The sequence below is a fragment of the Anomalospiza imberbis genome, chromosome 21 (genome assembly GCF_031753505.1).
Source record: "Anomalospiza imberbis isolate Cuckoo-Finch-1a 21T00152 chromosome 21, ASM3175350v1, whole genome shotgun sequence".
NCBI classification, from domain to species: Eukaryota; Metazoa; Chordata; class Aves; order Passeriformes; family Viduidae; genus Anomalospiza; species Anomalospiza imberbis.
Genome location: NC_089701.1, coordinates 2,460,775 through 2,472,745, shown reverse-complemented (window position 1 = coordinate 2,472,745; position 11,971 = coordinate 2,460,775). Strand labels below are relative to the sequence as shown.

The 11,971-nt window shown below is 55.7% G+C and overlaps 1 protein-coding gene across 2 annotated transcripts; it reads left to right on the top strand.

The window, feature by feature from the left end:
* Nucleotides 1-3,125: 3,125 nt before the first annotated feature.
* LHX3 (LIM homeobox 3) lies at nt 3,126-9,143 on the top strand. 2 transcript variants are annotated; one of them, XM_068211080.1, is made up of 6 exons: nt 3,126-3,246; nt 5,875-6,046; nt 6,243-6,445; nt 6,623-6,774; nt 6,871-7,042; nt 8,624-9,143. In XM_068211080.1, exons 1-6 carry the CDS (start codon nt 3,177-3,179, stop codon nt 9,040-9,042), a joined length of 1,188 nt encoding a protein of 395 aa, XP_068067181.1. In that variant the 5' UTR covers nt 3,126-3,176; the 3' UTR covers nt 9,043-9,143. The 2 variants fall into 2 exon arrangements, with proteins under 2 accessions (XP_068067181.1, XP_068067180.1); XM_068211079.1 differs by having other exon boundaries at nt 6,243-6,774.
* Nucleotides 9,144-11,971: the final 2,828 nt, after the last annotated feature.

Here is an 11,971-nt window from a genome sequence, read left to right as displayed (position 1 = left end):
TGAGCTGTGGGCAAGGGGGTCCAGGCTCATCAGGGCCCTTTGGTTTGGGCTGGAATCCAGTGAGAGATCCCAGGGTGGGGCTCATTCAGAGGAAAACCTGGAGATTCCACACTGACTCTTGAAAATCAGGAAACTTTGGGGTGTTCTCAGCCCTCCAGCAAGGACACTTAGCTTTAAAAGAAAATCCAAACACCAGGAAAACCTAACCCAGCACAGCAAGGTTGAGCTAGTTCATTCCTGCTGTCAGTATTGCACATTCTCACGTTGAAATTCAGTCATTAGTTGTTTAGAATTCTAACAAGTACATAGCCCTGGTTTCATGAGCTTTGACTCATTCTGCTCATTTTCATCTGCACATGAAAGCAAAAGGCTTTGGGGGTTTGTAGGGATGATTTTGTCATTAAAAAACAGCAAATGTGTGTTTGGAATAAAGTTTGGGGGTTTTGCTACACACATTTAACTCCACATTGCTTCAAGCCTGCTGCAAACACAACAAAATTAATCAATACTCAAACTTCAGTGGCTCATTTTGTCTCTTCAGACTATAAAAGAGTAAAATTAGGATGTTGTTTGTCCATGTTGGTGCTCCAGCTTTTGCCAGTGAGCCAGCCAAGGCTTTCACTTCAGTGTCCTCATCTGGGAAGGTTTTCTTGACTTTGAATTCACTTGAGCAAATCCTGGTTTGCTTGGGTTTATTTGTGTCTTTCTAATGACAAATTACACCATTTTATGTCTCTGTAACAATACAGTCTGTGCTGGGGCATGAGGGATGCTGCCAGGAAAGTGTTTCTGGTTCAAAACATTGTCTCCAAGCCCCACATCCTGAACCTTGGAGGGTTTATTTGTGTGGTGTGTTGTCCACAGAGGTTCCTGCAATGCCACTTCCCTGTGGGAATCATGCTCTGCTGGGGGCAGTCACTTGGCCCTTTGTAATTCATGGACCTTTCTTTGCTCTCGGGATGTTTTCAAATAGGAAATATTAAAATAAAAGGAATAGAATGTGCCAGGAGAGACAAAGGCTGCAAGTGCTAAAGAAACCCCATGAAGTTATTTGTGACAACTCCTAATTTTCTGTATCCAGCAGTGCATCCACCCTGCTGTTCCTGCACAGAGCTGGATGGGAATAAAAGTCCCAGGTGTGGTGTTGCACATGAGGTGTTGAAAATAGTGACAATACCATTTCAGTAATTTAAATGTTCTATTTATTTGAAGTCAATAACTTGACATTTCCAAGTCTGTTCTGGTTGGGTTGGGTTTTTACTGTCTCATTCCTCTCTTGGAAGGAAAAGTGACTGTTTTGTACTAAATTGTAAATTAATGTGCTTGTTTAAAATAAACTGCAAACGTTTGGGCAAAGTGGATGTGTTTTGGCTCTTTACCTGTGTTTGCAAATTGTTTTGAGCTGAGCTTTATTGCCAGGACAGCTTTTGAACATGTCCATGACAAACCAGATCCATCATCTTGGGGAGGTGCATTTTTAAGCCCAGACTTCTCAGGAGCTGCTGAGGATTCTGAATGAGGGAAGAGAAAATAAACCAGGAATAAATAAATGTTTGAGTGGGTTGGTTTTTATTAATGGTTGTTTTTTATTAATGGCAGAAGCCCAGGTGAGGAAGGCCATGGCCAGGTCTGGTGCCTGCTGCCCCCTGAGCAGGAGGGCACAGGAGGGTGTGCAGGGAGAGATCAGCACAAGGATTTTTGTGGGGTCCTGGGTGTCACAGCATGAGAGACCACGGGGCTGGCAGGTGCCACTGCTGGTCCTGAGTGGGACACAGCCCCTGCCCTCGCTCCTGCCCGGCCACAGCTGCCCCACCCCTGCCCCGTGCCCGGGGGAACCGGCACCACCACACCCGGGTTTGCTTAAAGTGCTTCCCTTAGAGGCTCAGACTAAAAATCCACTTAAAACCGAGCTTAAAAGGGACCGTGTGGGTCATCAGCTGCCCCCAGAAGATGTTCATGGCCCTGGGGAGGTGCTGGCAGAGGTGGCACCCGGTGTCACTGCAGCACGGTACCGGCCACACTCGGGCAGGACCTGGACCCCAACTCCCACCTGGCGTTCCTGGGTGCTTTATTTGGGGACCCCAGTCCTGGTCCCCAAAGTGAATCCCTGCATTTCCCACCCTCACAGGGCTGAGCACAGTCCCGCAGACTGGATCCTGTCCCCGGCCAGACGAACCATCCCAGGGGACAGCCCCGACCTGGCCCTCGGCCCCGCAGGAGCCGGAGGAGGGGAGGGTGGTCTGGGCTGGCTGCCTTGGGGTCCGGGACTCGCTGGGGGCTCCACGGCCGTCCCCAGGAGCGGGCGAAAGTCCCGGTGCTGCCGTCGGCAGGAGCATATGTGAGTTTGGAGGCTCCCGCCCCTAAGCTGCTTTTATTAATTTGTAATCCCCTGCGAGCAGGAGGTAAAGGGATTCGGGGGATTAACGGGCTCACAGTAACAACCACAATTATCAGCTCCGGCTGCCTGCGGCAAGCGGTGCACACACGCACGGGGCTCTCCCCAGACAAACACGGCCCCCGCGCCCCTGGGAGCGCACCGAGAGCTCCGCACACGCGGGAACGCGAGGTGCCGTGGAACAGAACACAAGCACAGGCTCCGGGCACACGCACCCCACACCTGTGTGCACACACACGCTCCATCCGGGTGCGCCCCGTCTTCAATTAGTGCAATTAACCTCCTGCAGCCGCGGTCAGGCACCCGCTACCTCTCCGCGTTCGTTAATTAATTAGCGGCGGGGAAAGAGCCCCCCCGCTGCCCACGAGCGGCTTCAGGGGAGCCCCGCACTGCGGGGACAAACGAAATCTGGGCTCGGGGGCGGCCGGCGGGCAGCCGGGCCCGGGCGGAGGCTCCCCCCGACGGCGGCACCCCCGACCCCCTTCGAGCGGGGGCCCCGGGGCCGCTTTGCACCCGAGGGCGGCGGCTGCAGCCCGAACCCACGCGTCGGGCGCGGCCACGCGTGGGACGGCGGGGACAGCGCTCCCTCGGCCGCTTTTGTGATGCTAAAGAGCCCGGCGCTGAACCGCGGCCCATCTGCGGCCCGGTGCCGCCCCCGGCCCGCCCCCCGCGCCCCCCCGCTCCGCCCAGCCCCGCGCCGCTCCCTGCGCGCCCCTCCGCGCCCCTCCGCCACTCTTCCGCAGCCACCCGCGCACTTCGGACGGCGCCCACGGAGGCCGCGATGCTGCTGGAGCGGGTCCGCGCAGGTTCGGAGAAGGCAGCGGAGCTCTGCCCCTTCCCGCGGAGCCCAGGTGAGGGGGAGGCGCGCAGATCTCCGCGTCCCCCCGCGGAGGCAGCGGCGGCTGCTCTGGGAGCCGCGGGACCGGCCGTGTTCCGTCTGTGTCCCGGGGGCACCGTCGGGGCCGCGGTCGGGGCTGGCTGCGGGGAAGGGCGGCCCGACGGCATCGCGGGGTCCGTCCCGCCCGTCCCGGTCCGTCCCGCCCGTCCCGCGCTCTCTCTCGCTCTCTCCTGCCTCGTCCCCGATATCAGAGCCCCCCTCGCTGCCCCCCGTGCGCTGCTCCAGGTGTCCGTCGATCCCAGGGAAAAGCGGCGGCTTCCTCGCTCTCACCGGAGCTCTGCCCGGCCCGGCGGAACGGCGGCTCCTGCCCCGGGGTCCCACTGCTGCCCGCTCAACGAGGACAGGGACGAATCGGGGACTTCCCGCTGCCCGACGGTTCCCTCCGACCGCGGGGACCACCCGCGCCCTCCTGCCCGCCTCCCACGCGGCTTTTTCCCCACTTTAGAAAAACTCCGTTAATTCTTCTCTTAAACGTTCTTTCGTCCCGTTGAACGAACCGGGTCAGCCCTGGTTGGGCGGGGAGAACCGGGCTGCGCTCCCCCAGCGTGGCCGGGGCTCCGGGGCTCAACGGGGGAGCCCGAGCCGGGTTCGGGGCCGCGGGTCCGTCCCGGAGCGGGGCCGTCCCGGTTCTCGCCAACATCGAAAGCTTTCGATGGGGCTTAAAAAAAAATATCAACGACGAGCAGGGGCGGGGGCCCCGCCGGTGTGCGGGGACAGAGGTGCCACCGTGAGCGGGACCGACCGCGCGGCCCCGCAGCCGCCGTGAACGGGCCGGTGCCCCCGGTCGTTTCCCGGTTCGTCTTTCCGTGGCTGTCCCCGTGGGCTCTCCGCGGTGCGCACATCGCGGCCGCGGCAGCTGCGCGTTTGACCCGGCAACCGGGAGCTGCTTGTGCTCTCCGGGGGCGGAGGCGGCACCGCCGAAATCGAGCCCCCGGTAGAACGAAGGACGCGCAAACTCCTTTTTCCCGCAGGACGCGACACTCGTTCACGGCCTCGCGGTCCTGGGCTCCGTCGGGGCTCGGGGAAGCAGCGGGAAGGGCTCGGCGGGGCTCGGCGGGGCTTACCGTGGCCGAGGGCCGGTCCCGGGGGGTTTCGCGCCGCCGGGGGGCCGAACCGTGGGGTGCTTTGCCCGGGCCGGGGGCAAATCCCGGGGTTTGCGGCACACAACGAGCTCGGGGCAGCGGCCGGCGCTGCCTCCCCCGGCGCGACCCCCGCCCGCCGCCGGCCCCGTCGGGGTTCGTTTCCCCGGAGCCGCGTCCCTCCCGCCGAGCCCAGCCGGGAAGGGGCGGCGGGAGGGGATGTGCCGCCGGCCCCGGGGGCGGGGGGGATTAAATACAGAGAGCCGCCGTGCCCTGCCCGGCGCTTCAGACCGGCACCGGCGGCGAGGGCCGGCGTCTAAAAATAACCCGCTTTAGCGAATTAAATCCCCGGCGCCGCGGGGGTGGCAGCGCTCGGAGCGGGGGACAGCAGCCGCTGATTTGGGGGGGCCCGGCGGGGGGGAGAGCGGCGGTTCCGCGCCCGGTCCCGCGGGGCTGGGGCCGGCGGCGGCTGCGCCCTCGCCCCGCGGAAGATGCGCCAGAGCCCGCGGCCCGCCTGAGGGAGCGGAGCTGCCGCGGCCCCCGGATCGCCATGCAACGTAAGAGCCGCGGACCGGGCTGGACCGGGACATTGCCGGGCTGTGCCGGGCTACCGTGCCCACTGCCGGTGCCGGAGCTCCGTCCTGGCCGGGGCCGCTGCCTTTAGCGCTGCCGCTGTTGGGGTTGTTTGTTTGGACGAGGTGAATTGTTAAGGATAACGATTATCACCTCCACCTCTTACCCCTGCGCACGGCGATGCAGCTCCTATATCTACATAGAATTATCTTTACACAGAAATGCTCTCGTGTCCGTACCCGTCTGTTTCTGTACAGCCGTGTCATACATCTCTCCGCCTCTATCTATACCCATATATCTGTATTTATGTACCTCATATCCATATTTTCACCTACTTATCTCTATCTATACCTATATACTGAAATCTATATATTTACGTTTATATATACCTATACATTTATCTGCTGTATCTGCTTATTTTTATATCTCTATTTCTCCATAACTGTATCCTTATCTATTTCTGTATAAACTCTGTCGGTATCTAGAGGGGGACGGGACAAGACTGCCGCGTTTTCATTTTCAGTGCAATTCTCGTAATTTTTGGTAGTTTCTTTCCCCACCCCGTTCAGGCTACTCGGCCGTTGTTCGCAGGTGAATTTTGGAAGTTTAGGAAAAGGAAAAAGAGCCTGGGATAATTATAGATTTGCCGGCGGCTCGCTCGGGGGATTAATTCCGTTTCCATCACTTCCCTTCTTGTTTATACCGGTTCTCCCGGGAACTTCTCCCGGAGTGTGCTCGGCCCGGGCGTTCGCTGCTTTCCACGACGCCGCGACAACGAATTTGAACGAATAATGCTTTTTTTCGTACTGTTCCTCGGGCCACCCCCGGGTCCGCCGTCGGTCACCAGCAGCCCCGGGGCGGCGGGGCGGGCCGGGCCGGTCGGGGAGGCGGAGGGGCCATCGGGGCTGACGGGGGCTGCCTCCCCGCAGAGATCCCGCTGTGCGCCGGCTGCAACCAGCACATCGTGGACAGGTTCATCCTCAAAGTCCTGGACCGGCACTGGCACAGCAAGTGCCTGAAATGCTCCGACTGCCAGACGCAGCTGGCCGAGAAGTGCTTCAGCCGCGGGGACGGCGTGTACTGCAAGGAAGACTTCTTCAAGTGCGTGGGGACGGCCCGGGAAGGGACGGGGGGCGGCCGGCGAGGGGTGGTGTCACAGCGCGGGCAGCACGGGCGCGGTTGGGGTTCAGCACCGGGACAGCGGCACCGGGGCAGCACCGCGGACAGCGCCGGGCCCGGCGGGGACCGCGCCCGGCCTCCTCCAGCTCAGCGGCCGCCGCTTGTCCCCCATGCTCAGGCGCTTCGGGACGAAGTGTGCCGCCTGCCAGCAGGGCATCCCCCCGACCCAGGTGGTGCGCCGGGCCCAGGACTTCGTTTACCACCTGCACTGCTTCGCCTGCATCGTCTGCAAGCGGCAGCTGGCCACCGGCGACGAGTTCTACCTCATGGAGGACAGCAGGCTGGTCTGCAAGGCGGACTACGAGACGGCCAAGCAGAGAGGTACCCCTGGCCCTGTCCCTTCCACCCCCGAGGGCAGCAGGGAGGCGGCCCAGGGCGCTCCTGCCCTCCGGGACAGGCTCACATTCCGGGCGGGAGGGCGGAGGGAGAGACCGGGGAGGGTCGGGGGTCCCGCGTCCCCCGCGGTAACTTCACCCCTAACTCGCCCCGTGTCGGCAGAGGCTGAGTCTACGGCCAAGAGGCCCCGCACCACCATCACGGCCAAGCAGCTGGAGACCCTCAAAAACGCTTATAACAACTCGCCCAAACCCGCGCGGCACGTCCGGGAGCAGCTTTCGTCGGAGACGGGGCTGGACATGCGGGTGGTGCAGGTGAGAGCGGGGTCCGGGCGGGCCGGGCCGGGCCGGGGGCGGCGGGCGGGGAGCGGCCCCGCAGGCACGGAGCTCCCCGGCGTGCCCCGCTCGCAGGTCTGGTTCCAGAACCGCAGGGCCAAGGAGAAAAGGCTGAAGAAGGACGCGGGGAGGCAGCGGTGGGGGCAGTACTTCAGGAACATGAAGCGATCCCGGGGGACATCCAAGTCCGACAAGGACAGCATCCAGGAGGAGGGGCCCGACAGCGACGCCGAGGTTTCCTTCACAGGTCGGTCCCCGCAGCCCCAGCCGGGCTTTGCGAGCGCGGGCTGTGTCCTCCCGCAAAGCTGCTGCCGTGCCCCGGCTGCTTTCACCCCGTCGGGGCCGCGGCCGGGATTTGCGGCAATAAAACAGAGGGTGAAACCGAGCGGCCGAGGCGGGAGAAGGGCAGAGCTGCGGGATTCACCGCGGGCGGAACCGGAGCCGCGGCAGCGAGAGGCAGCCGGGCCCGAGGAACGGCGGGGGAAGCTCCGCTCTGCCTCCGGCCGGGCCCGAAAGCTGCGGGAGGAGCAGGGAGAGCTCCCCGGGCAGAGCTGCAGTGTCAGAGCCGCTGCTCACACACGGCCGTTTCAAGGGATTCTTGGAAATACAAAAACCGGGAAGCCCAGAACCACGGAATGTTTCTATGGGAAAAAGAGTGTGATTTTATTTTTTTTAATCGTATTTAGAGATGGTTTTATTTGTGCAGCTGCTCACTAGGACTCTTCAGTCCTGTGGGAGCTGTTCCTGTGCTGCAAAAAAAGGAAATTGCTGCGTGTTAGGCGGCTTCTGCAGCAGAGTGTCTCCTTTTTGGGGCCGAGATTTCTGGTGACAAACCCAGGACAGACCAAGAGCAGCTCACCCCGCACTCTCCAGACCCGCAGGGACAGGGACAGGGCCCCGGGCCGGGTTACATTTGCAGGAACACGTTCTACACAATCCCAACTCCACCCAGCGCTCCATCCCAAATTTTTGTATCATTTTCAGGAATGGGAGAGAAACTGAAATGCAAACCGCTGTATATATTTACACAGACTGTGTATTTATAAACACACACTTTTTCATCTCAGCTCCTCTCCCGTGCTCCTAAAACCATTTGATTTTCGAGTCTGTTTATACACACTGTGTATCAGCTCATTAAATATGAATAGTCTATAAATAATAACTAAAAAATGTCGAACAATTACTGAGAGCTCGATGCCACAAACAGGTTTGTATCCCCGGCAACAGAGCAGCTCTCTCTCCATAAAGCCCCTAACCAATACAAACAGTTTTTGCTGGGAACTTAAAAAATATTGCTCATTTCTCAGGAGTGTTTTTAAGCCATACAAATACATTCTGTGTTTCTGTGGTTTCATTAGCCTGTTCCTGAGCATACAAATATCTTAATTTAATGTCTCCTTTCCTGAGCAATGGGGAATTTATCTTGCATTGGTTCGGGTAGCTCCTAAAAGTGATATCAAAATTCAAGATAAACCTCCAAACCAAATAGAAACAAAAAGTGGAAAGACATAGAATTCACTTTCCCTTTAAAGAATTATTTTTAAATCACAATCTTATATTTTAATATGTACTTTTCATTCATTTTAAAATCCAAGATGTATTAGATGTTTGTACTCAGAAAAAAAAATAATCCCGTGGCTGTGTATGAAGATTTATTGACAAGGATGGGAATAATAAGGAATTACAAGTGGAAGAGCATGACTACTCAGCTCCCATCCTTTTAATCTATTTATACCCAGAGTTTGCAGGAGTTCTTGGGTGACTGCTGCTCTTCCACTCCAGCACTGACTATTTCTCCGCCAGTAAAACCAGTCCTTTTCCCTTTCAGATGAGCCCTCCATGTCCGAAATGAGCCATTCCAATGGGATTTACAGCAATCTCAACGAAGCCTCCCCTGCGCTGGGGCGGCAGGCTGGCACCAACGGGAGCTTCGCCCTGGAGCACAGCGGGATCCCGGCTCAGGACCAGTACCACGACCTGCGCTCCAACAGCCCCTACGGCATCCCCCCGTCCCCGGCGTCCCTGCAGGCTCTGCCAGGCCACCAGCCCTTAATCTCCAGCTTGGTTTACCCAGACAACGGCTTGGCCATCATGGCACAGAGCGGACCAGGGGTGCCCCAGCCCATGAGGGTCCTGGCCGGGAATGGACCAAGCTCCGACCTCTCCACCGGCAGCAGCGGGGGGTACCCGGATTTCCCGGCCAGCCCGGCCTCCTGGCTGGATGAGGTCGACCACGCTCAGTTTTGATACTGGGGCCACCCCCAGGCAGTGGGAAGGGAAAGGACTCGGTGCTGTTGAATGTCACCTGCTCTTGGAAAGGACAGAGGGACGAGCGGGGCAGGAATGTGACACGGAGGGAGCAGAGGGGATTTCGGAGAGGACCCTGGCCTGACGGTGGTGATGACGATGGTGGACAAAGGCCCTGGCACTGCAACCATTGGCACCCGGAGCGTCCCAACCAAACTGATTCTCGTGTCTTTACCAAACACCAAGACTTGTGCTTTACAGATTTGATATGAGGTATTTTGCGTTTTGTTGTCAGTGCATTCTCCAAAGCAAGGACTTGCTCCGTCACCCATCCACACCGAAACATTTTTAAGGGAAAATAAAATCCTCATCCACGGTGAAAGGTGTGACAATGTCTATATTTCTATAGGAGAAATGTTCATAGTGAATCACTACAGAAATCCATGGTAGGAAACTTCTCTGTTCTTCCAACAGATTTTTTAAAAGTGCACCAATGCGGTATGTTTTGTTTTACTTTGAATTTACATTAACTTTTCTAAAACGAAATGCTCTTTAATATGCCAATCATTTATCAACAGCCCTTTTCCTTTGTAAAATGAAAATCATATGTTAATTCTGCTTCTCCCCTCTTTAATTCGTAGATGGCTAGGTTGACTCTTCCATATAAGCATTAAACCGTGAATAGATGTATTTATTACCAAGTAATTCCACATTTATCATGAGGTCAAGAGGTGAATTTTCTTCACCCGGGGACACCGGTGGTGGATCTGGGTTGCGGATCTTATGCTTTTCCTTCAAATTTCTTTGCATCAGTTTTACTGCAAAGTGTCTCAAAAATCACCCTGATGTCTTGTTGCCAAAAACCTTCTCGGGGGGTCGGGCTGGTTTAAGATGAGCCCTTCCCCAGGCACTGCTGGAGTGAGCACCCCCTTCCCCGGGGACACGTCTCTGTTCCAGGCATTTGTGTATTTCCACGGATATCGTGCAAGCTGATTGTGAGGAAAGGCAAGACAGTATGTATATTGTTATCTGTACAAATTATGGAATTAACTGTAGATTATGTGGATGTCCAGTGTCTTTTATTTATATTCTCGCTTTCTCTCTGATGATCAAATACTTCAAGATTACAAATAAATTTGTCAGCTAAACTTTACATAGTCTTTTGCTAAATTCACATCAACATCAGTGAATAAAAACCCTGAAACTAAAAGCTCTTAAAACTTGATCGAACAAAGTGTTGAAATATTCCCTTTCAATAGAGGAGCAAACCCACCGATGTGGAAATGCTTTGGAACAAAAAAAAAAAAAAAAAGAGGACATGGGAGGCTGGCAGTCCTTGGGAGATCTGAACAGGACTGCTCTGGCTTTGATCAATTTTTGATGGGACGTTGTTATTTTTCAGCATTTGTGGCAAAGAGGTGGTGGCTGATACAGCAACAGGAAATAGAGTCTGATGTTGTCTGTCTGCAGAAAGTTGTGAACGTGAAACACAGATATGGAAATATTTCAATCAGAAAGAAAGGGAAAAAACTCCTAAGGGAGTCAGTCTGATCAAACACACACATATATATGTATTTATACAGGAATACATATCCAGATTAGCACACACATCCGCGTGTCCGTGGTCACACTGCTGGGAGCAGAGAGCTGAGCTCTCCGGTTCGAGGATCTCAGGACAGACACTTTTGAACTCACGTGGGCTCTGAGGTTCCCACTCCCCTGGGAAGTCAGGGAATATTTGCCCCGAGGTTTTCCACATGAGAGCAGCAGCACAGCCCGGGGCGATGTCCCGGTACCCGCGGGTTGCCAGCGCCTGGCACAGCCCCCGTGCCCCGGGGGACAGCTGGAACATCCCGGCTTTTATTCCTCGCCTTTTCTAAAGGACACGTGGCCACTGCTGGGCAGTTTAAGAGCTGTGCTGCTCACGATGCTCATCGCCCCCTCCTTCCTTTCCCTCCTGGCACCCCAGGTTCTGCTCTCAGGGAGCACAAGGAGCCTGCCCAGAGCAGAGCAGGTCCATGGTCACGGCTTTAGGGAAGAATTGCTCACCCAACAGAGACACTCCCACTTTTCTCTCCAGGAGATCCACTCTGAGAGCCATGGCAGGGACTGGAGAAAGCCCAGGCAAAAATTTATTTCCTTCAGTTCTGAGCTCCTGAGTCCAGAGCTGGGCTCGGCAGCTTCTCCTTCCTTCTCCACAAGTGAATAATAAAGAGACAACTGTTGCTGCCAGCCTGTAGTTACATCACGGGCACATTTCTTATGGAAATTTATGGACTAAATAGAAAACTGTGAGATTTAAAACAAGCAGATCGCAGAACTTCACTGAAAGAGAAAAGAAGAGTTTGTATTTTCAAGAGTTCTGTGTCTAGAAACGCCCTCACCAAATCTGGGAAGGTGTTTTGCATGAGAATATTTTGGCAGTTCAAGTATTCATAATATTTTCATATAAAAGACCAAAAAAACACCACTTTGAAATACTCTTATTTCCTAAAAGTTAAGAAACGACAACATAAAGACAGAAATGCTGTTGGTTTTAGGCTAATTCTGTTGTTATAAAAACAGTCTAATAACTGTAGCAATTGAACCTGTGTTTTACAGATATTTTTCTCATCGTTTCCCTCTCAGTAAATAACGGGTGCTGTTGTTCCTCTGCCCCCGGGAATTCCCAGGGGATGGCTGAATTTAAGAAAGGAAGAAATGCAAATCTCCCCCTGCCTTTGTGCTTTGCTCGGAAGGGCAGAACGGGGCTGGAAGTTGCCGACGCTTGTGCTGCTCTGAACGGGGAAAAAGCTCCCCGTGTGTCCTGAGCTCAAATTCAGGGATTGCATTTCAGCCTCTCCTTTCAAGGCCGAGGCTCAAGGATTCCATTAATATAAATGCTTTCTTCCCATTAAAAAGAAAACCAATTTGAAAGAGGCAAATAAAA

What these genes read in the sequence shown, in the direction of transcription:
- LHX3 (XM_068211079.1), top strand. Translation starts at nt 3,177, where the DNA reads ATGCTGCTGGAGCGGGTCCGCGCAGGTTCGGAGAAGGCAGCGGAGCTC. An exon ending in CCCCTTCCCGCGGAGCCCAG is followed by an intron (nt 3,247 to 5,874) that starts GTGAGGGGGAGG and finishes GCCTCCCCGCAG; the next exon opens with AGATCCCGCTGTGCGCCGGC. An exon ending in TGGACATGCGGGTGGTGCAG is followed by an intron (nt 6,775 to 6,870) that starts GTGAGAGCGGGG and finishes CCCCGCTCGCAG; the next exon opens with GTCTGGTTCCAGAACCGCAG.